Source organism: Brassica napus, chromosome A2, assembly GCF_020379485.1.
Source record: "Brassica napus cultivar Da-Ae chromosome A2, Da-Ae, whole genome shotgun sequence".
Classification (NCBI taxonomy): Eukaryota; Viridiplantae; Streptophyta; class Magnoliopsida; order Brassicales; family Brassicaceae; genus Brassica; species Brassica napus.
This window is the reverse complement of record NC_063435.1, coordinates 24,079,704-24,103,220: the sequence shown is the minus strand read 5'-3', so window position 1 is coordinate 24,103,220 and position 23,517 is coordinate 24,079,704. Positions and strand designations below refer to the sequence as shown.

The window sequence follows — 23,517 nt, the reverse complement described above, 5'->3', positions numbered from 1 at the left end:
GCTTGTTGGCTGGATTTCAACTCTCGCTTATTTATGTTTTTTTCCAATATTTTTCTTTTCAAATTGACTAATGCTGTTTGAGCAACTATCTTAGATAACTTAGATCGTACATTTTCAGGTGCTAAAAAAAAATGAAACTTAGATCATACATATAAAATAACTATAACTCTTCAGTTCACAACATCAGATTCATATCTGCAAACTAAGGATCTAAAGCGTATTGTCTTTAACGTGACATAATGTGTAGATCCCTGTAAACAATCTCACAACATTGTGACACTTATAGAACCACTGTCATTTGTCATTCACTCCTCCTTAAGTCTCACAAATCTCTGTTCGACCGACGCTTGAAGGTACTGAGACTGCCACTTTCTTCCTTAAAGGGTTGAGTCGACACATCGGACAAAGCAGGGAGCCTAGAAACACTACCTTTGCCTTTTCTAGCATTTGGACCAATCACTTCGATCATATATCTCCACCCATCAATTGGTCTCCTCCTGCTGAATATGTGTTGCTTTATAAAACTAGCTATCTGCACACATCAAAGATACACATATCAATTAACGTCGAATAACATATGTTGCAGTGGTATGATAACATGTTTGATGGATCAAATTAAGGATTTTTTTAGCGGGTGGTACCTGAAATTTGCAGAAGGAAATGCGGCGATCAAATTCTTGGAGAAGAATGTCTTCCTCTCTTTGTGACATTTCCCAGAGATTTCCATCTTGTTCCTTTGTTGTTGATTCCCAACCATCAGGCTTGTTTTTTAATTCAGACCCACTTGAGACTTCCAATTTGTCGAAATCATGGTCTACCGAGTCGAAAATCCTGAGTATTTCAAAGATCAAAACATCACCAAGAAGCACACTGATCTTCAAAAACATTCAAATTCATATAAACATAACAAGCAAGTGAGGATATTAGAAATTCCAAAAACAATCTCTGCAATGTTTTTGAGTTAAACCCAATGCAGTAGATGATCGTGAGCATATCACAATCTTCTTTAAGGATTTAGCTAAACCCTAAACCAACACGACACGATTCCTCCTCAGAGCAATCTATGTATGCTAGACGAACATGATTCACATTGTGCACAAGAAAGTCACAATCTTATCCAGAGCTAAACCTGAATCACCACGACTCGAATCCTCAGAGCAATCTATGCATGTAAAAATCTCAACTAAATCACAGAATGGTTTCGTGAATTAGCTAAATCACAGACCTAATAACTGAAGATGATTCAAGACAAACAAATCATAGTAACGCGTTATCTTCACTGCACTTACTAGGTCTGTGACTTATCTAATTCATGAAACAACACTATGCTTTGTTTGAGATTCAACATACAGGAGCTTTACCTTTAACTAAACCTATAAATACCAGGACTCGATTCCTTGAAGCAATCTACTAAATAAACATGCTTCACAAGATCACAATCTTGTTCAGGGATTTAGCTAAACCTAAATCACCAGGATTCAAATCCTCATTGCAATCTCTGTATACTAGATGGACAAGCAAATCACAATCTTGTTCATATCTTTAGATAAACCCAAATCACCAGACTCGAATGCACATAAACAATCTCTAATAATGGCACTAAATAAAGATGCTCTTCACATTGTGCACAAGCAAGTCAGCTAAAAACCTAAATCACCAGAAGTCAATCCTCAGAGCAATCTCTGTATCTTGAATCTCAACCAAATCACAGACCTAGTAAGTAAACATTAGTGCGCAAAAAGAAGAATCCTTACTCAGAGCAGCTATCAAGAAGCCTATCGATATCATCAGCACCAGCAGATCCAGAATCATCACCCAACTTAGCTTCCTCCATCTTCTCAATCTCCTTAACCCACAAGGACGCGTGAACTCTCTGCTTCTTCAACCTATAATCCTTCTTCATCGTCTCCACGCTATACAGCGACTCTCCTCCTCCTCCGACCTCTCTCCTCTCTTTCTTCTTCTCCTCCTTCCCGCTCTTCCCTCTCCTCTCGTCCCAGTGCTCGTTCATATCCTCCACGAACGCCTTCGCCTCCACGTCGATCTCCCCCTCCGTGGAAGGGAAGTTCACGTCCGTCTCCCACGGCGCTCGGGTCTTGTCGGTGAGGTCGTCGGGGAGCCAAGCTGATTCCCACGCGTCGTTCCATTTGTCGTCGTCGTCGTTTCGGGGCGTTGTGGACATGAAGTCGGCGAGGATCGAAGGGAGGGTGTGCGGAACCCTGGAGGAGATTGGGTGCGTGATCGTTGCTCTGGTGATCGATCCTACGATACGGTGAAGAGAGTTCATCTTCTCCGGTTTGAAAATTCGAGATGCGAATTAGAAAACGAAAATGGTATCGTTCATCAGATATTTCTTTTGCTGAATAGGAAGAAGAAGAAGAAGAAGAGAGGAGCTTAAACCCTTGCGGGATTTAGAAGATGGGCCTTAACTTTATTGGGCTGATTTAATAAATGGGCTTTTCTTGAGACATGTTAACTGAATGCAGACTACTAGCTTTGTGCTGCTTGTTAAGTTTGGATTTTGGATTTGAAAGATAATTTGAGACACCTTTTGTCTAGCTTTGCCTTCTTGTTATACTAATTTAAGCAACTTGAAAAGTTGGTTAACTTTTTTGCTAACTTCAGTAATAATTTTAAAAATCCAATTGAACAAAACATGAAATCAACTTCTAAGGGTATTTTCATCACCACTCCATTTTTTTCCTCTAAAATAGAGTAAAATTGAATATAGAGTAAGGAATGTTCCAACCCAACTCTATATCTCACTCTATAATGAAATTTATTTCATAAATAGAGTAATCTATTTTTTGTTTATTCATCACTCAATTATGGAGTGAGAAATATAGTAGGATTAAAGCAATTTTATTCCATTTTGGAAGAAAAAATGAAGTTTTACATTGAAGATGCTCTAAAAATTTAAAGGAAAAAACAATGTTAGTTTGTATAAAATAATATTCTTCTGTACTTTTAGAGGAATACTACATTGGAGTGAAATCTATTTTTCGCTTCTTGAAAAAGAATTATAGAGGTGTGAGTTGAGAAAGAGTATTCACTAAATCTTATCCAAAAGAGTAAGAGAAATGCAAATTGTAACTACTTTAAAGTTTCAATATCCGTATATGATTGTTAGTATTTCTATTTGGTTATAAGATTTTGCGTGTCTAAAATTTGAATAGGAACTATATTTTTAATACGTTGTATCGTTGTATCATAATCTCGGTTCAAGTCTGATAATGTGTGTGTGAGAGTTGTAACCGATAAAACAAAAAATTAAAAATCGTCGCATTGTCTTCTACAGCAAAACACGACAATTTTAAACAGCCTAAAAGCTACATGACCTAAACGAAGAGTCCAAAAACATTCTTAACAAAACTGCAACTTGCAAGCAACACGTTGAAATATCTTAAAGGACACGTCCATCAAGCCTTCCTTTCCTTACCCCAGCAAAAACAAAACAAAAGTGACACTTATCTTTTGTCCTCATAAACATGACAAACACTTCAAACAAATGCTGTAAAGTGAATCCAACGATTGTACTTGCAGAAACAAAAAAACTAAAAACTCAAAAAGCAAAAACTATATGAACAAAGACCAAAAGATGGTGTTACAAAAACATAAGAAGATTCAAAAGTAGATTATTATAAAACAAATAGATTAAAACACATACAACAATGTTAACCACATCTGGCAACCTCTAAAAAAGCTTCAACCTTTTAACCAACTTATTATAACCTGTTTCAGTTTCTTTCCTCTTTTGAGACTTGTCTCTAACAATACAGAGATGGTTGTATTCAAATCGAATTTTTTTTGTAAGAAAAACAAAATATGGAACAAGAATAAGAAGTAGCATAAAGGTTGGAGCTTGGAACCTTCAATGGAGTCTTTTCAAATGGAGAGAGTAATATTATCAAATGTGTGTTGTTTCAGCAACCCATCACTGCGCAATTGTACACAAAGTTAGGAGAATGTTTCCTATCAAGCAACGTCCACTGCGGTGGACCACCACCGTCACTCGGTATCCAAGAGTTCAGCTCTATAAACCCACCTCCCGAGTTCCTCGGCCCACCTATAACGATCAACCTCTCCCCGCAAGCTCTAAAAGCAAGCCCCCATCCGTTAACCGAGCCAGCTCTCTCGGGCAATCTCCCAACAGTCAACCACCTCTTCTTCTCCTTATCATACTTCCTCACTTCCATATCCGCGTGATCAGCAGCGTACAGCTGGTTATTCACAACAGCAACAAGAGGAGGCGCGTCGTTCGCTGATGACACATCAGCGCGGCTCCTCGGAGGAGACAAGTCAGGGATATGAGTCCATTTCTTGGTGTCCAAGTCATACTCTTCGCCGCAAGTCAAGAGTTTGGAATCGGCACCCCCAATGCCGCCGATGACATAGAACTTCCCGTCCATGAAGACGCCAGAACACATCTTCCTAGGCTTGTGCATCCTAGGAAGAGTCGTCCAGGTTTGAAGCTCGGAGTTATACATCTCAGCGGAGTCAAGAATCTTCCTCTGAGAATCAATCCCACCTGCAAATATAGCAATCTCACCGAGGCTGGCGGAACCAAACAAGCATCTAGGAGAGTTCATCTCCATACCGGAAGACCAAGAGTTGGTTAGAAGGCTGTATCTATATATAACATACGAGGAGAAACCAGCTTGCCCTAAGACGAGCAGATCCGTCCCCACAGCTAGAGACTCTTTATCTGCACCCATGAAGGTGACACTAGAAGGCATTGTAGGCAGCTGCATCCACCTCCTCTCGACGGGGTCGAACGCGACCCATTCCAAGGGCTGGCAAGAGAAGTAAACCCAATGCTCCACGAACCCGTTCTGTCTCCTTAGTCTATAGATCTCTCCACTCTTCACCAAAGAACGAAAATTTCGACTTAAGGAAGCAATGGAGCCGTAGTCAGACCGTGAGCAGCGGATCAGACAGTCTATGGAGTTGTCACGACCAATCTCGTTGAACAGAGAATGAGAATCTGTGGAATCACCACCGTTGTTGTTAGAATCAGACTCTTGACTGGTCCCTGAATAGTCAGAAGAATCGCTATCGTACTGAATCGAGAACCCCATTAGTTTGAGTGACTTGGTGGGTCTGATCTCGCTAGCAACCTCCAAAGCTCTTTTGCCATTATTGAGCTTATCATCATGTTCTGGAAACATGAAAGAGTTGGACCAGGATGATTCAGAGATACGAGAGGTTGAGAAGAGCCTTGAACTCAAACACGAATCTGGTGATCGTTCTTCCAACATGTCTTTCGAAAAAGCTTTGGAATCGGATTAAAGTCTTCGACTTTGGGAATCTAAACCAAAAACCCAGATGAGAAATGGATTCAGATTGCAGATTAGACCAATACACTAATCAGATTAGTCATCAAGAACACGAAAAGTTGCCAGCTTTCAAGATCTAGATCTCCAATTTCAAAGAAGAGGGGAGAAAGAATCGAACCCGGAAACTCAAAACAGCGAAATCTTCGATCTCGATTTGTTCATAGTTCCATCTGCTCAAGAAAGAGATTAAAAATGGTTCTTTTAAGACGAAACAAAAGGGTGTTTGGTTGGTAATTAACTGATTATTATAATGATAATCACTAAAAGAATCGGTAATGGAAGAAAGAACTTACGAGATTGGATTAAGGAGAGAAGATGAATCAAATTTACAAGCCCTCGGAGCTGTGTTCTGTTCTTCGGGTTTTATCTATGTCGTCTGTCTCTTGGATTCGCTTTGCGAATCAGAGTGAAGCTTTGGTTTCTCAGAGGCTCAAGTTTAAAAAATAAAAAAATTTGGAGGAACAATTCTATTTCTCTCTCTCTCTCTTGTTTATTCCTTTTTTTTTGTTAACTTTTTGAAAATTATAATATGCAAAATTTAGTGCGGTCAAATAAAAATTAAAACGGCTTAAGATTTTTTTACTGAAAAGAAAATTAGTTTATTTATTGAGACCAACACAAAAGTATCTCAGCTATGTTTTGAAATTTTGAATAAGCGATTAGCCACCTTTAAATTCTTAAAAAGGACATAATATGTTATCTCAGCTAAAAATATACTATACGGAGAATGTTCAGAAAAAATGATTTTTCATAGTTTGTGATAAAAAACCAGGAAGAAAAAGAAATATACTTTCAGCGTTGAATGCAGATGTTCAGAGTACTTCAGCTGTTCATTTTTAGTTGTCAAAAGGAATTTAATTACTTGCAGATCAAAAAGGTGTTTCATTGAAACTCAATATTCTTTTTTCTTTTCATTCTCAGCATCCTCTATATTATTATTATGTTTTTTTTTTCTGTCAGATATCTATATTATGTTTTGATAACATCATATCCTATGCATTATGAAAGTACATTGCAATGAGATTTATAGATATATGGATCATAAATGATATTATGTTTGTGTTTCGAAAAAATGACATTATGTACAAAATGTCAGACTATAGTCACACCATTTTTTTGAAGAATTAAGCCAAAATTTGTACATCTCGTTATAATTAAGTGTATTATTTTTATTCTTAAGTAATTAATTATATTGAGTTGTGTTATCTCCTACTCCTACCTCTCTGTCCATGACTTTCTCTTTTGTGTTTTTTTTTCATTGGACGGTCTAGGCTTGTTTCTCCGGGTGTGGGGTCTTTAAAGATTGGTGTTTGGCCCTCGTCTTTGGATTCGAAGTCATCTTAAGAGGTTTTATGTTGGAACTTCTTCAGTTTTGCTTTTCTTCTTGTTGTGGTTCGTGTGAAAGGTGAGCTTTGACACTTGCTTTTTCTTTTGTACCCGACTCTTTGGCTTCTTGGTTTAAGGCTCTGAAATGTATCTTTTGCAATTCAGCAAAAAAAATTATCATTTGTATCCTTTTCTTTGTATCTTGATAACGACGAGCTTAAGAATTGTTTTGTGTGTGTTGTATCTCTTTTAATGCAAACTAGAGTTTGTCCCGCACATCGTGCGGGTATATTTTTATTTTATAAATATTTAATTTTGATATTATTATATAAATTTAAATATACAATTTATATCTTAGTGTTATGTAGTTTATAACTTTTTAATTTTATTATTTAGGTTTCTTATTACTTTATTAATATAGGAGTTTGTTTTATACATTTTATCTTTTTTATTACGTTTTCGAGTTTTCATAATTTCAAATAATCAAATAAAAAATATTTTTCAACATATGATTTTTGAAAATATATAGCTGTAGAAATAAATTTTTAGCATATGTTAATAACTTCATTTGTATAAAATAAATCTGACATGATTAACAAATTTGAACTCGTTTTAGTGGTAGATGATAATTTATTTAAATGAAAGCATTATATTACTAAATTACGAAATTAATTAATGCAATATTTAATAAAAATTATTTAAAAATTTAGTAGGATTTTGTTAGATTTTTCTAACAGATTTTGTTATAACTGAAAATAAAATTCAAATCTATAGTTAAAATTAATTTATTATTAATATTTCTATTAATTATTATGTCATATTATGTGATTAATGAAATGGTCTTAATAGACTTCTAAATAGTAGATAAAAGTGGTACTTCTATTAAATCTTTTAATAGAGAAGAAGTTGGTAAAAAAACAAGATATGTGAAAAAAAATTGACTATAAAAAATTCTAGAAGCAATGCGATGTATTTGTTGGGGTAAAACAAAATGTTTGTTTTTTGTTGCTTTTAAAATCTTTCACTTTTAAAATGATTTAATGAAGTGAGTGGATAGAAGAGTTTGTAAGAAAAGCAGTCTCCACGTGACGTGATTCTTTTTAATTTCTTCACGTTCTTCCCACATTTCTACATCTATCTTACTTACGTTCACATTCTTTATTAACATCATAAGATAATTCAAACTGTGATTTTATTTTATCAACTTAATAGACATATTTTTTTAGATTCCATACATGCCCAATACAAAAATACCAATCAAATCATACGATAGAGCAATATACTCTGGCGTCAGCTTTTGACGCGTTCGCTCTTATGGAGATGACGTGCCAAATTACGGTACACATGGTTTCTCTCTCTATATGAGCGTCAAATGCCGCGTTCAACACGTGCGTAAAATAGTTATATAATTAGGAGAACTTGTTAGTTAACTATTTTGAGAACTTGTTAATTAGTTATATGATTAAGTTAATTAGTTATATAATCTTATATATTAAAACAGAAGTCACAACCTTGATTCATGTGTGATTTTTTTAAAAATGGACCTAATGGACCTATTCATAGAAATTTATATTATATTTTAATTCAGACTAATAATAATAATAATTTTTAAAATATTTTAATCATAGTATCTTTTGATATCTTTTCATTTTAAATATAAATATATTTATTTTAAAATTCTAACAAATCTGTTTAAAAAGTTTTTTACAAGATCTTCATTTTTGAAATTATATTTAAATATTTTCACTAATTTCGAAATTAGTTTAAAATATTATTATACATTAATATATTCAGTTATATAAAATGAAAAATAAAAAAATCTATAATATTTTAGTTATTATATAATCATAATCAATCATATTAAATTAAAATTATTATATTGAGCTAAATATAATAAAATTGTATTAAATTTATATATTTATATATTTTATTTTCCTAATTATAAATTATTTATGTTCAAAAATAAAATCTAATATGTTGGTAAGATGGGTTAACATTATCAAACTATATAATACATGTATAAAAATTAACATGTATTTCTTTAAAGTTAATAATATAAAATCTTTGTAACTACTTATATCATAATATATTTTTATTTTAAATATAATATATATATTTATATATTATATTTTAAAAATTCTAATAAATCTGTGTAATATTTAAACAATAACTTAATGTATTTTAAGTTATCATTTAGAAATAAAAATAAATAAATTATATCCTATTTTATCTACTTTTATAGTCATGATCATGTTAAAATATAATTATTATACTAAAATAAATATGATAAAATTATATTCAATTGATAAATTTATAAATTTTCTTTTCATAAATATAAACTATTTATTTAAAATATAATATGATGATAGAACGACTTAAAATTAACAAACTACTATATAATACATCTCTAAAAATTAACATATCTTACACTTTTATATATACAATAATAAATTATCTAAAATGAATAAGCATAAAAATATTGGTAAAAAGAAATCCAGTTTTGAAATATGGGTCAAAATTTAGCATAAATTAAATATAAAATATTTTTTAAATATATTTTCTCATGAATATATTAATTTGCTTAATAACTAAATGCAAATACAATAAGATAAATATATAATAAGAAGTGGCAAATACATAAGGTTTAAACAATTAATTAATTATAAGATGTAAATTATAAAATTATTGTATTTGAATAGTTATATAAATATTTAAGTATATGATTAACATTAAAAATATATACCACTTATGTTCTAAAACAATAATTTATGTATAGAAAAGTGAAAACAAACACCCGTGCGGTTGCACGGGTCAAAATCTAGTTTATCACCTTAATTGCCAGTTGAAACAACTATCCACATATATTAGGAACATAAGTTTATCTGCACTGTATGCGAATATCGTGTGATCGGCACTCGGTAGTATCCGAATTATTACTGGGGACATTTGCTAAAACCAACCCAAATATTCAAGTCAAATGTAAAAGTATACCCCACTTTCACTCAAATGCAAAACCAACCTAAAGGAGTAGTGAAAGTACTATTTAACCCTTATGACCAAACAAAAAACAGAAATGTATTTTACGTTTCTATCCTTTGGAAGTCTACACGTAATAAAAGAAGTCTACATATATATAGACTTCCTACAAAGTCTACTTTATAGACTTGTTTTGTAGTCTACACTCTAATTTGATCTAATAATTTAATTTTGAAAATGTATAAAAATAATTATTATGATATTTTTAACTAATCATCAATATAATGGATAATATGAAGTAAATAAATTAAAAAATTTCATATAATCGAACAATTTTGAAGAATATATACTAATTTGGTTATAATGTGTTAGACTATGTTCATAGTTTAGAAACAAAAGGTTCTAACATGTTATGTCTTTTAGTAGTTGATTTCATAGGTTAGATTTTAGATTTTGTTTTTTTTTGTTTTTTATTAACTTAAATCTGCATATTAATATTTAGTAGCTTATATTTTGTATAAATGAGACTTTTTGATTATCAAGCAAAACATTTAGGGTTTGAGATTTGTGGTTTAGGGTTTCGTAGACCTACAATAAAATCTATTTGTCTGAAGACGTCTTTTTCAGTCTATATTTTACAATTTGTTTTACAAAAAATCATTATATTTAAACTAATTTAAGTTTCTTACTAATAAAAAAGTGAAATCATATACTATAACTATTAAAAAATAAAGAAATAAATTTAAAAAAATCATATATTAAAATTATTAAAATAATAAAGAATAAACAACAATAATTAAATTATTATAGTAGACTTCCAAAAAGGTCTACTATGTTATAGTAAGATCTACTCCAAAATTTTAATTTTAGTAGACTTCAAACGAAGTCTACAGTATCGTAAATTTTAACCTAGTTACATTTTTGTCTCCCTATATAAACAAAATTTATACAATCTCTCTCTAAAGTGGCTGCACAAGTTTTTAAAACTCTCTCCCTTCTCTCTAAAACTTTCTCTCTTCTCTCTAAAATTCTCTCAATTGTTTCTAAATCTCTCTCATTATCTTCTTTCTCTCTAAAATTTTCTCAAGTCTTTCTCACAATATTATCTTGTCATTTTAGATATTATGATTCATGGTTTTCATCTTCTCCTTTAAAAAATGTAAGTTTTAGATCTATAGATTTTAAATGTGTATTTTATGTTTATTTCTCACAATATTATCTTTTTTGGTAGGTATTATCACTCATGGATTTCATCATCTCCTCTAAAAATGTAAGTTTTAGATTAATAGATTTTAAATATGTATTTACATGTTTATATTCAAATAAATTTATAGATCAAGCTCTCTACATTAATTTGCTACTAGTTTACCTTATAAATTCTATTATGTAAAGTATTTTCAGATTTAAAATTATTTTCACATTTCAAAATATATAGATTTTTTCAGATCTGAAAATTATCAGACAGTGTAGACTTCTAAAGAAGTTTACTAAAGCTTGCAGACTTCATATGAAGTTTACTAAACCACAAAGTTTAAGCAAACTTCATTGGAAATCTACAAAAATATGACTTTAATTTTTTTTCTATGTTTTTTAATAATTTTATCTTATTTTGCAGGTATTTTCTTCCATAGTTGTTCTCTTCTCCTCCTAGAAATGTAAGGTTTACATATATAGATTTAAAATATATGTTCTAGTATTTATATTCAAATAAAGTTACATATTAAAATTCATATTAATATGTCTTTAATTTATAACTAGTTTGTCTATTAAATCATATTTTTAAAAGTTTTTTAGATTTAAACTTATTTCATATTTTTAATGTATTTATTTTTCAGATCTATTTTTTTTATAGAGTAGACTTCATTTGAAATCTACTTAAAACTTACGGCTGGTAGACTTCAAATGAAGTCTACTAGCCTTGACTTTTAAGCATATTTCATTAGAAGTTTACTCAAATATGATTTTAATTTTTATCTTATTTTTCATAATTTTATTTTATTTTGCAGGTATTATGTTCCAATGTTTTCAAATCATCTTCCCAAAAATGTAAGCTTTCCATATATTCATTATAAGATATTTTGTGTTTATAATGAACTAAATTTATAGATTCATACATTATCTTTTTGCTTTGTTACAAGGATGACAAAAAACCATTTTTGAAATATTTTCCAGAACAAAGTATTTTCAAATTTTCTAAATGCACACTTTTAGATATGAAAATTTTCCATTAGTGTAGACTTCAACTAAAGTCTACTAAACAATAACTTTACGTAGACTTAATAAAAAGTCTACTAAAATATGATTTCATTTTTTATCTTATGTTTTTCTCATAACTCTATCTTATTTTGCAGGTACTTTTTCCAAGACTTTATTTGAAGCATCAAGATTATGAAAAATCAAACATACTCAAGAATACTTTTTAATATATTGCTCTGTAATAACTTTCATAATAAAATATTAATTTTTAAATAATTTTTTAATGCATAATCTATAAACATTGTATTCATTTTTAGTTGTTTTCACTTGTATGATATTATTAATTTTTTGTTAGATATCAATTTTTTCACAAGATCTAACCAACCAAACAAGTAAAACCACCATAAGCTAAAATAATAACTAACACACATGTGAGAAGAAGAAAATCTATACAAAATTTTCCCAAAAATTTTCAAGAATAACACTAATCAAAACAATTTGCAATAAGTATCAAGTGTATAATTATAACACATTAAATTGTGAAATTCATCCAAGACCATTAAAATTTTACTAACATACACTGTAAAATAATTAAATCATGAAAAAATATGATGAATAATACACAAATACACTTTTAATAGAATTTACGACGTAGACTTCAACTGCAGTCTACATTTGTAGATTTACAAAAACGTCTACACTTATTATCTAACATATAGTCAATCCAAAAATTTAGTGTATTTGGCGCAGGCTTGATACACAAAGGCGTACAAAGTGTGTCTTAGATAACTCGATCAAGTTCCGTACTTGTCGATTATTCGTGACAGGCATAAGAGGAGTATTTTCCTATTCGGAGTCATTTGTTTTAAATGATGTTTGGTAAGGAATAGGTTAGCACCATCTTCTCAATTTTGTTGTCCAGATCATAATCTTCTTGTGTCATTTCAAGAAGTTTACCATGTGTACAGCCATCATGCACAAGGAACATTCTTCAACCTTTCCGATTCTTCATCCTTTTCGAATATTTTGTCACCCAAAATGTCTTTGGCCCATGCTTCACACTCGCTCTAAGTTTCCAACCACATCCTTGAACACGACACTTAGCCACATACAGAGTTTTCGTTGTCTTATATGCTGAGAATGTAAATTTATATTCCACAGTCACCGACTTCAGCTTTGAAACAAGCTCAGCCTTACTAGCAAAACTATAAACGAAGACTTACAAATACGTCTACAATTATTAGCTAACAACATTGTCAAATCAAATGAATTATACCTTCATAATTATAAAAAAAATTCTTTTCAAAATCACTCAAACCCATTAGGATTAACTAACACACACTGTCAAACAAAAAAACTAGAAAAAATTTAATGAATAATACACAAATTCACATTTTTATAGATTTTTCTATGCAGACTTAATATTCAGTCTCTGAAGATGTAGACGTTCTTTTCAGTTTACAGACGTAGACTGTCAAATAGGTCTACTCTTTGGGTTGGTTTTTGCAATTGACCATTTTACGGGTTGCTTTCTATAGTTGAATAAAAGTTGTGATTTTGTACATGTAGACTTTCATTTCAGTCTACAATTTAAAAGGTTACTTTTTGCAATTGACCAGAATTCATCCAAGATTTGACTTTCAGAACTAGACTTCATATGCAGTCTACATGTTTGAATTTTTTTGAAAGAGGTTAGTTTTGCAATTGACCAAGTTTGACTTCAAATCAGTAGATTGAAATGAACGTCTACGGGTGTGTAGACTTCTTGTGAAGTCTACTCTCAAATCCGACGGGTTGGTTTTGCATTTGACCAAAATAAAAAAGTAGACTTTATACGCAGTCTACATTTTTTTTTAAGATAAGAAGACTGCATATGAAGTCTACAATTTAATAAATTTTTGATTGCTTTTTAAACTTTTTGGTCAAACACAAAACTAACCTATTCCACGAAGTCAAAGTTTTGGTCAAATGCAAAACTGACCTTTTATAGACTTCGTTGGCAGTCTACATTTTGTAGACTTCCGTTGAAGTCTATTTTGAAAAGTCAAAAGTTCGGTCAAATGAAAAACTAACCTCTTTTAGGTAGACGTCTTAGTAAGTCTACCGAAAGTTTTATTTTTGTTGTCAAAGGTAAAGACGGAGACTACTGGGGAAGTCTGCGTTAGAAAAAAAATTTGTCTGGTCAATTGCAAAACTAACCCGTGCGTTGACAAATAGACTGCATCGTAAGTCTCCACGGAGGCGTAGACATACAAAACAGTCTACCGTCGCGACACAGATCTGAAAAAGAACGAAAACCATGTAAATAGTTACCTTTTTCATGTGTAAAGCTCGTTTCCAACCTTTTCAACCGTCCAAACTCCAAATATGAGCAAAAAGAAGCATCTTTAACGATTCACTAATGAAGAAACTCGAAAATATGAAGTTTGTGATTATGAAAATGATAGTTATGAGATTTTTTTAGATGGAAATGTAGAGGAGATGAGAGGAAATGAAGTTTTTTGGGTTAGAATGAGAAAAAAAGTGGTTGAAAATTGAATTCTAGAGCTTTAGAGCTCAAAAATGGTGGTTCATGGTGGTTGGAAAAATTGATGATGATGGCATTTTTGTAAATAAGAAGAAATGGTTAGGATGTATTTGGTTTTTTGTTAATTTCGAAATTAATAAAAAATAAAGAAAAATGGCAATTTTGTGAATAATTCAAAAACATAAGGATAGTATGGAAATTTTATTGATGAATAGTATTGACAAAAAAAAAAGGGTTGGTTTTGGGTTTGACTTGAAAATATAGGTTGGTTTTGAAAAACACCCTTATTACTGCTAAGTAGCTCTGAGTTTTCTGTAAATCTTTTTGTGGAAAACACTGAGTTTTCTGTAAATCTTTTTATGGAAAACATGTGTGTTTATATACAAACCTGAATAATTCAAGTTTGTGAAATTACAAACTGAGATTGACTATGTAATGCAAGAATATTGTGAGAGTTTGAATTAAAAACGTTTAATAAGATCGTTAATGAACTGGAAAAATATGTACTGTTAAAAATTTATAGTTCGAGTGGTCGCTGAGACAAATTTTAATATTACATGATATAATTTCACATATAGGGGAGAGAGATTACGACTCCGGCTCTTAAACCTCCTGCTATTAAAAAAAGTGTTAAGAGAAAATTGATTTAAATGAGTTTTGATTATATGTGGACGCTGGAGACGATCAACCGGTCAAACATAGAAAAGTTTTTGAATGGACTAATAACAAAAATCTGAAATCTAAGTACCATTATGCAAAGATGCAACTAGGTGAACCTGATCTTGTTTTCGATTCGATACAATCGTGTATAAGTTTTTACTTTTAGACAGAGAAATAATACTTTAGTTAGTTGTTAGTTTTTGAAAATAATTCCAAAGAGGAAATTAAATCGAGCTATCAACTTGAAACTCGAAAAGTATTTTCAATGTATCTAGTCGAGCAAATGGGTTCTTAGAAATGACAAGAACAAACGAATGTGAATATTGAAAAGCATGTATGGTAAAGTTTGACCCAGCACGCTTGAGAAGACCTCAAAGAAAAAACCAGACACGCCTAAGATACAATTATAATGTTTGCTAAAACGAAAAAGAAATGCAATAAGTCTCTAATGGCGTTGAACATTACTATCGGATATTGGAAACGGAACCGTAAGAAGAAAAAAAAAACTACATAGAGATTGCAGAGTGAAAATAATCTGTTTTTTTTTTCTCATTACTTCCAAAATATTTAAACAAGTTATTAATTTAAATTTTAACCTAACATTTCCCATAAATTTTTCTGTCCGTCTCCGTTTGTATGCATCATAGCTGTAACACAAGAAACTAATAGTATATATATATATCCAAATATGAATGGAACGTACAATAACATTTATTTATGGTCATTTTATATTTATGAAAATGGAACACCTCAACAGCTAAACAGACCTCAAACTTATAGGGTTAATGACAGTGAAAAGGATTGGTTGTGAACTTCTGATAGAACATAGAAGTGCATTTGACATAAAGAAAATAAATTGGGCAAAAGAGGTCATGCACACCTGGAGAAGAGAGCGACAAGGAGAGGTGGAGAAAGAAAGACGTAAGTATTGTGTCTATAGCTTTCATTTTCACAATAATATTCGTTGCATTTTTTTTCCAATACATCATACATTTGTTAGGCACACGTCTCTGTCTTTTTCCCTTGTGTAGTTTTCTTTCATTCGTACGTATTCTATCCATCACGTTCACACACATATGCATGATATGCATACTATATTATGTTATACAAACATGTTTACCGTTTGATTGAATCCCCAAAAACATGTTTACAGTAGTTGAAAATTAAATATTCTTTTAAATAGTGACATTGGTAGAACAAAATACACTATTAAATTGAGTAAATATAGTATTTGTAATGTCATCGTTAACATTATTATTATTCTTTTTTTGTTCCTTTTTTTTTTGAACAAATTCTATTTTTGGTATCACATACGGCCAGTGAGGGAAAATGTGACTTGGTATAAGGGATTCTGGTTTAGCTACGCAACACCAAAATTCCGGTTCTGTTCTTGGCTCGCTCAGAATAATAGACTTACCACGGGCAATCGAATGGTAATGTGGAATCAAGGAATTGATGGGAGATGTGTGCTCTGTCAACAGCAACTTGAAACTCGAGATCACCTATTCTTCAGGTGTACATACAGTTCGCCTTTATGGTCCAGGCTCATGCGTCAGCTCATGGGGACTCATTACACTGAAGTGTGGAGTAATATCAGTCTCTTCATGTCGCAGTCTCAGCTATCTCAAACTCAGATGTTTCTTGCGCGATACGTGCTCCAGACCACTCTCTACATGATATGGCGGGAACGTAACTCTCGGAAGCATGGAGAGAAACCACGCCCGCAGGAGACTCTCTTCAGGGTCATTGATAGACAAGTAAAAAACAGAACAATGACGTTAAAGACACATAACAAGAATCTGGCTAATGCTTTCCAAGCATGGATCGTATAAGTGGGGTCTTAATTTTTTTTAAAAAATCATATGTTGCTAAAAAGTTATAACAAAGTAGCTAATGCTGTAAACAAGTATATTTTCTTTTGAATCGAATTTAACATTTTATTCAAAAAAAAAAAAAATTCTATTTTTGTTCATTTATCCCAAAAATACATTTTCTTGCTTGCCAGCATGCTGTAAACTATGATCGGCTTTAATGGGCTTAATAGTTGAATTTGGTCTACCTACCTACACAGTTAGATATTTCAAAATCAACAACGGCTGAGCTTACGGGAATTACAGGGCCCAAGGCCCATTAACTAAACGACAGCGTTTCCTTTCTAAAACTGGACTTATATTCTGTGTCGGTGACGGCGAGTTTCGTCCGCTTTTTCTTCAACATAAGCAAACGCTTTAGAACCGTACAAATCAAATCAACGGTGGCGATTACGCTAATCCCAAAACGAGGAAGTTTGACTACGACCGGTTGATACTAAACGACGAATAGATAAAATCTCCGCCGTCCATTTACAGATCAACGGTCTCTACGAAACGAATCTTCTTTTGCAACTCCGCGTAATCAGAAAAACCGATCAAATCGATTCCACAAAAGATTCACCCGCTCGAAATAGACCGTTGCGCGTTGCTTAGATCTCGAATCGTCGTCGTCTCAGATTCTTTCTCCCCTACGAGAGCTAGATCTTCGTGATTTGGCTTTTATCTTTTGCGGTGAATGTGAGATCTATCTCTGTAGTTTCGGTACGGCGAAGCTATGGCGGGGAAGAGTGGTGAATCGGTGTCGATCTCGGTGCCGTATAGGAATCTGAGGAAGGATGTTGAGGTTGAGATGGTGTCGACGAAGCATCAAAACGATAGCGCTTCTTCTTCTCCTTTGAATCGTTCTGATGGCGCAGCCGTGGCGAAGGATTGTAGCTTGGTGACGTTGGTGCTTAGTTGTACGGTTGCTGCGGGTGTTCAATTTGGTTGGGCGTTGCAGCTTTCTCTTCTCACGCCTTACATTCAGGTGATGAGAATGACTCTTATATGGTTTCTGTAACTTTATGGCGAAGTCTAATAGCTAAGTTGGCTTCTCTTATTGACTCTTATATGAATTGGATTGAATTGAAATAGTAGTTACGTGTTAATGTCAACGGCGTATATAAACAGCTTTATTTGACATCCGACTTTGGCTACATTGTTGTATATTCACAATGTTTTATGACTAGCTGAATTGTATTCGATTGGTCATTTATGCATCAGGTGGGGTAGGTATGGTTTTAGGTAGACATGGAACTTGTTGTTACTGATGAACCTTTTGAGTTTTTTTTTACCTAACAGTGTTGCATGGTTGGTGCAGACCCTTGGAATATCACACGCTTTTTCTTCTTTTATTTGGCTCTGCGGCCCTATTACAGGCCTTGTGGTAAGTTTGCAATCTTTTTTTTTATTTCCTTTTAAAATTTTAGCAAGTGTGTTCAGTGATGATCTGCACTTTTGGCCCTCTCTGGATTTGAAAATGTGAATAATATATGATCAGAAACAAGTTTTCTTATCTAGGCATACAATTTTTTTTTCTGTTTCATGTTGGTAATTATTTGTTTGTTGGTTTATAGGTCCAGCCTTGTGTTGGTATTTGGAGTGATAAATGTACTTCAAAGTATGGAAGAAGACGACCGTTTATTCTCGTGGGATCACTCATGATCTCAATAGCAGTAAGGGGCAATATAAGATATGATTTTGGGTTTTTATTTTTATTTTAGATATTGCCACGTTGTGGTCCACAGAAGCTAAACAAACAATTGCAATTTAGGTGATAATAATCGGCTTTTCTGCAGACATTGGGTATCTTTTAGGAGATACAAAGGAACATTGCAGGTTGCTCTCCTACTCCCTTGCCCTATGGCATGTTTTGTAAGGAATTGCTTAAAACTAAAGTGATTGATGATTTGTTGTGTATCTGTAAATGCAGTACTTTCAAAGGCACACGGACCAGGGCGGCTTTTGTCTTTATCATTGGGTTTTGGCTGCTGGACCTAGCAAACAACACAGTGCAGGTTCAGATCTAATCTACTAGGTTGAATGGTGTACTGTTAGTCATTACCTAATATATCCAGGGAATGATGTTTTCTGCTTTTGTTTCAGGGACCTGCTCGTGCTCTTCTAGCTGACCTATCAGGTAATGATTTAATTCCTCCATACACTTAGCATATCATAATTTGTATTGAAAATTCTAGAACTAGATTGAATTTGATGTGCTTCTAGTTCTGTAGAAAAACACTTATGCCATGTCTCTCGCTTTCCTTAGGTCCTGATCAGCGGAATACTGCGAATGCTGTGTTCTGCTTGTGGATGGCTATTGGGAATATCCTTGGGTTTTCTGCTGGTGCTAGCGGACGATGGCAAGAGTAATCCTCGAGATCTTCATTCTCAAAAACTTGTATACTTTTTCCGCATTTGCAATTTAGCATTTTTCATCAGCTGTTAAATGATCCTAGCAATTTTACTGAGCAGATGGTTCCCATTCCTAACCAGTACAGCATGTTGCGCTGCATGTGGAAATCTCAAAGCTGCTTTTCTTCTTGCAGTTGTAAGCATTATGTTTATTTTTCTAACGCATCTAAGCTTTCTACAAATGCAATGGAATTGTCTGGTCTTTATCAACCCTGTCATTACTTTTGGCCTTTTGGGGATCATTAGTTACAATAGAATCTCTGCTTGATCTGTGAGGTGATTCTGAAAGTAAAATTTAATCCATATTAATCCACCCAGTGGCTTTTGTTCTTGTTTTTGCAATTCTAAATATATTGTTGTATTCTTAAGAGTTGCCATTTTTGCCAGGTCTTTCTCACTATATGCACTCTTGTCACAATCTATTTCGCTGAAGAGATTCCGTTGGCAAGCACCCGCACATCAGGGCTTGAGCACTCAAAATCTAATGGTACTGCCAATGGGATCAAGTACGAAAGAGTGGAACGTGATACCGATGTACAGCTTGGAAAGTCAAACAATGAGCATCAAGACGAGACCTATATAGATAGCCCTGGATCTGTTTTAGTAAATTTGCTAACCAGTTTAAGGCAGTTGCCTCCTGATATGCACTCAGTTCTTATAGTCATGGCTCTGACATGGGTGAGTACCAAAGAACGCATTACGACTATTTATCACCTTTGCGATACTGTCTCCCGTTCTTAGATCCTTTTATATTTTGATTGTTGCTCTCTTGCTTGCAGTTATCGTGGTTCCCCTTCTTTCTGTTTGATACAGATTGGATGGGAAGAGAAGTTTACCATGGGAATCCTACGGGAGATAGTTTGCTCGTGAAACTTTACGGTCAAGGTGTCCGGGAAGGTGCATTTGGCTTGCTACTAAACTCCGTAAGAATTGATACACTAATACATGTTTATTAACAGATTCTAAACTGCTCTGCGCACTTCAGTCACTTGCTCGCTATTGAATATTATTTTTCTGGGTTCCGTAGGTTGTTCTTGGGTTCAGCTCATTCTTGATTGAGCCAATGTGTCAGCGGATGGGTGCACGAGCTGTATGGGCTCTGAGCAACTTTACTGTATTTGCCTGCATGGCAGGAACAGCTGTAATTAGCTTGATGTCTCTCAGGGATAACTCTGAAGGAAACGAACACATATTACCTAACGAAACAACGAGAACCGCAGCCGTAATCGTCTTTGCACTCCTTGGTTTCCCTCTTGCTGTAAGTTTTGTCTAAACCAAACCCTCTTCTTTTTTTTTTTTGCTGCAACATTTCTATGTGATGATAAAACCATATTTTTTTATGTTGTGCAGATCACATACAGTGTCCCTTTCTCTGTCACTGCAGAAGTCACTGCTGATTCTGGTGGCGGTCAAGGTCTGTGAAAAAAATTCAATAATTCTTATCTTTGTGCTTAAATGTTAGATTGCAGAATCCCAAATGGTTTCATCACTTTAATTTTTGTTCTCAATGTAGGTTTGGCTATAGGAGTGTTGAATCTTGCAATTGTTATTCCCCAGGCAAGTTCTCAAATCTAAACTACACTCAAATCCATTATCTCTGCATAATGCTGCTCAAGTCCTGTAATAAGTGACTGAGTAATGGTTTTGGTATGTAAACAGATGATAGTATCGATTGGAGCGGGTCCATGGGATGCATTGTTTGGAGGAGGAAACTTACCGGCATTTGTTTTGGCGTCTGTTGCTGCTTTTGCTGCTGGAGTTATTGCTTTGCGTAGCCTTCCTACACTATCTAGTTCGTTCAAGTCTACAGGTTTCCATATCGGGTAATATCTAAACCGAGTCACAGTCTTTTTCAGGCGATATAGTCTTAAAATTCAGGTTTAGTTCCATTCGATTCTTTTTTTTGGCCATGTTATCCTCCCTCGGCGTATAGACGTTTTGTACATATATATGGTTGTGTTATAGTGTAAAGACAACAATGTGACTCTAAATCTACAAACACCTTTCTCCTATCACTTGAAAGGTTCAAATATATTACTACGTTGTCTTGAATTACTTCAAAAGAGAGTTTCCCTTCCTCTAATATTAAAATAAAAATTTAAACGCAACATATTCCAATCTCCAGAGTCCAGCCTCTAAATCAATATATGTTGTACTGTATACGTTGTTTACCAAACATCAACTAGTTGATCTTTTTTTTGTTATTTTTTCATATACAAAGATTATAAAACAAGCAATATATACTACTAGTATAGCCACTCTAATGTCTCCGTGTTGACATTGTACACAAGTTCGTAGTTTAGTTTGATATAATATAAAACAAAACATTTTAAAAAGAAATAACCCAAAAAATCAAAACTAGTTTCACCTACATGTATGTACTATAGTCATAACCAAAAAAAAACATCTCCGATAGTGAAACAAAAATAAACCAAACAAAAGATACTTTGGTTTTTGGTCTATACACTATAATCAATTTACGTAGACAATGTGTCCAGAAAATAATAAATGACCATATAGCGTGGGTTGTTGTGACACCCACTTCAATAAAACAAACAAAACATTGAATGCCTTAGTTTCATCTTCTTTAAAACCCCTTGCCCATCTTCACTTCAATTCACCCTCATTCATCATCTACAATCTTTTTCTCTCTTTTTCTCTAAAGATGGCCAAGGGAAGAGGCAGTGCATCATGGTCCGCTCAAGCCATAGTCGCTTTGATGTTGGTCTCAGTGTTGGTTCTTCAAGCTGACTACGTTCAAGCTGCGACTTACACAGTCGGCGAATCCAACGGCTGGGCCTTCAACGCTGTGGGTTGGCCTTCAGGCAAACATTTTAAAGCTGGTGACGTTTTAGGTATACATACTTCACATCTTATACTTAAACTTCCACAAGATTCTATCATATTGTTACAAATATAGGTCACAAGCACCTAAAGTTTTTATAATCTTTATATCCACCACTGCTGCCAGATCTAGATATGTGTAAGTGTGTTTTTGTGCAAGATATGCGACAAATAATTTTCACCAATTTTTTCCGTTTATTTATATATCATAGTTTGCTTGACTATGTCGTGCATACCTTTTCAAGTTTAACCCAGTAGCTATTAACTACTGGAAATGTTGGATGCAATGGAAATGTTTTACAAAAGTAACTAGGATTTTGGTTTAACCTTGAGTGGATGAGTTGAAAATGTTTTCACCTGAAGAAATATTTCAATCAACTTGCAGATTTACATATATACCATTAGTTAAAAGTTAATCTGTTTATTATTATCAGTGCTTAACGTACAGTTAAGAGTTGTACGTAATCTTTATATATTTAAATTCACATATCAAACCCATTTACACAAGTAAATTCTTAGGAATTAGGTCAATACTATCCCCACGCACAAACGAAATCGTGTTTTGGCGTAATTTTTTTTCTTTATTGAAGTTTTAATGGTAATTAATTTTGTAATAAAAAATCCTAATAGCTTTTGGACACTAAAGTTCCGATATATGGAAGAGCCATAGAGTAAGCAATAAATTTAAATAATAAACTCACTATTTCAAAATTTTGTTGCAGTGTTTAACTATAATCCGAGAATCCACAACGTAGTGGCGGTAGATAGTGGAGGGTACAACAATTGCAAAACGCCGGCACGTGCGAGAACATACACTTCAGGGAAAGATCGTATAACTTTGTCTAAAGGACAAAACTTCTTCATCTGCAACTTTCCGGGCCACTGTGAAGCCGCTATGAAAATAGCAGTCACGGCCGTTTGATCGATCATGCAATCAAAATAGTACTATGATCTTCACTTTGTTATGTTCTAAAAAATTGTTTAAGTATCCAAGAAAGTTTACATCTTAATTGTTGTTGTGTTCCCGTTTGTTTCTTTGGTGTTGTTGTGTGTTTCGTTTTCTATGTTGTTTTTCTGTTACTAGATTTTCTTTATAAATTAAGTCAACACCAAAATAGGGTAATAAATATTAATATATTAACCAAAAAAAAGTTTGCATATTAAAATAATTAACCTGCAATACATATGATGTTTTCTTGTATCTGCAAGGAACCATAGTTGGCTTGATAGTTTGGAGGATGTAAATTCAAATAGACTTCTTTCATATATGTGAAACATGGAAATAAACAAGAGAACAATGATAAACTGAATGATTCTTTTCTTAGTTTTTTTTTTTGTCAACCGATTCTTTTCTTAGTTATTTCTACATGAATACAAGAAGTCCTTA

The 23,517-nt window shown here is 33.1% G+C and overlaps 4 protein-coding genes across 5 annotated transcripts; 2 read left to right on the top strand and 2 right to left on the bottom strand.

The window, feature by feature from the left end:
• Window positions 1-129: 129 nt before the first annotated feature.
• LOC125580126 (protein GAMETE CELL DEFECTIVE 1, mitochondrial-like) lies at window positions 130-2,376 on the bottom strand. Its single transcript, XM_048744123.1, has 3 exons — window positions 1,755-2,376; window positions 642-831; window positions 130-532 (listed from the first exon to the last, which is right to left on the bottom strand). Exons 1-3 carry the CDS (start codon window positions 2,285-2,287, stop codon window positions 323-325), a joined length of 933 nt encoding a protein of 310 aa, XP_048600080.1. The 5' UTR covers window positions 2,288-2,376; the 3' UTR covers window positions 130-322.
• A 1,245-nt stretch (window positions 2,377-3,621) lies between these two features.
• Window positions 3,622-5,859, bottom strand: LOC125580125 (F-box/kelch-repeat protein SKIP11-like). Its single transcript, XM_048744119.1, has 3 exons — window positions 5,630-5,859; window positions 5,455-5,506; window positions 3,622-5,308 (listed from the first exon to the last, which is right to left on the bottom strand). The coding sequence occupies exon 3, from the start codon at window positions 5,256-5,258 to the stop codon at window positions 3,924-3,926; it is 1,335 nt and encodes a 444-aa protein (XP_048600076.1). The 5' UTR covers window positions 5,259-5,308; window positions 5,455-5,506; window positions 5,630-5,859; the 3' UTR covers window positions 3,622-3,923.
• An 11,418-nt stretch (window positions 5,860-17,277) lies between these two features.
• Window positions 17,278-21,301, top strand: LOC125580120 (sucrose transport protein SUC3-like). 2 transcript variants are annotated; one of them, XM_048744110.1, is made up of 14 exons: window positions 17,278-17,859; window positions 18,193-18,258; window positions 18,449-18,547; window positions 18,671-18,710; window positions 18,805-18,889; window positions 18,978-19,011; window positions 19,141-19,240; window positions 19,347-19,422; window positions 19,674-19,964; window positions 20,066-20,209; window positions 20,314-20,544; window positions 20,637-20,700; window positions 20,800-20,843; window positions 20,946-21,301. In XM_048744110.1, exons 3-14 carry the CDS (start codon window positions 18,481-18,483, stop codon window positions 21,111-21,113), a joined length of 1,344 nt encoding a protein of 447 aa, XP_048600067.1. In that variant the 5' UTR covers window positions 17,278-17,859; window positions 18,193-18,258; window positions 18,449-18,480; the 3' UTR covers window positions 21,114-21,301. The 2 variants fall into 2 exon arrangements, with proteins under 2 accessions (XP_048600067.1, XP_048600062.1); XM_048744105.1 differs by having other exon boundaries at window positions 18,646-18,710.
• Window positions 21,302-21,790: 489 nt separating this feature from the next.
• LOC111214172 (basic blue protein) lies at window positions 21,791-23,281 on the top strand. The gene is made up of 2 exons (XM_022716518.2): window positions 21,791-22,141; window positions 22,853-23,281. Exons 1-2 carry the CDS (start codon window positions 21,952-21,954, stop codon window positions 23,050-23,052), a joined length of 390 nt encoding a protein of 129 aa, XP_022572239.1. The 5' UTR covers window positions 21,791-21,951; the 3' UTR covers window positions 23,053-23,281.
• The last annotated feature ends 236 nt before the right edge of the window (window positions 23,282-23,517 follow it).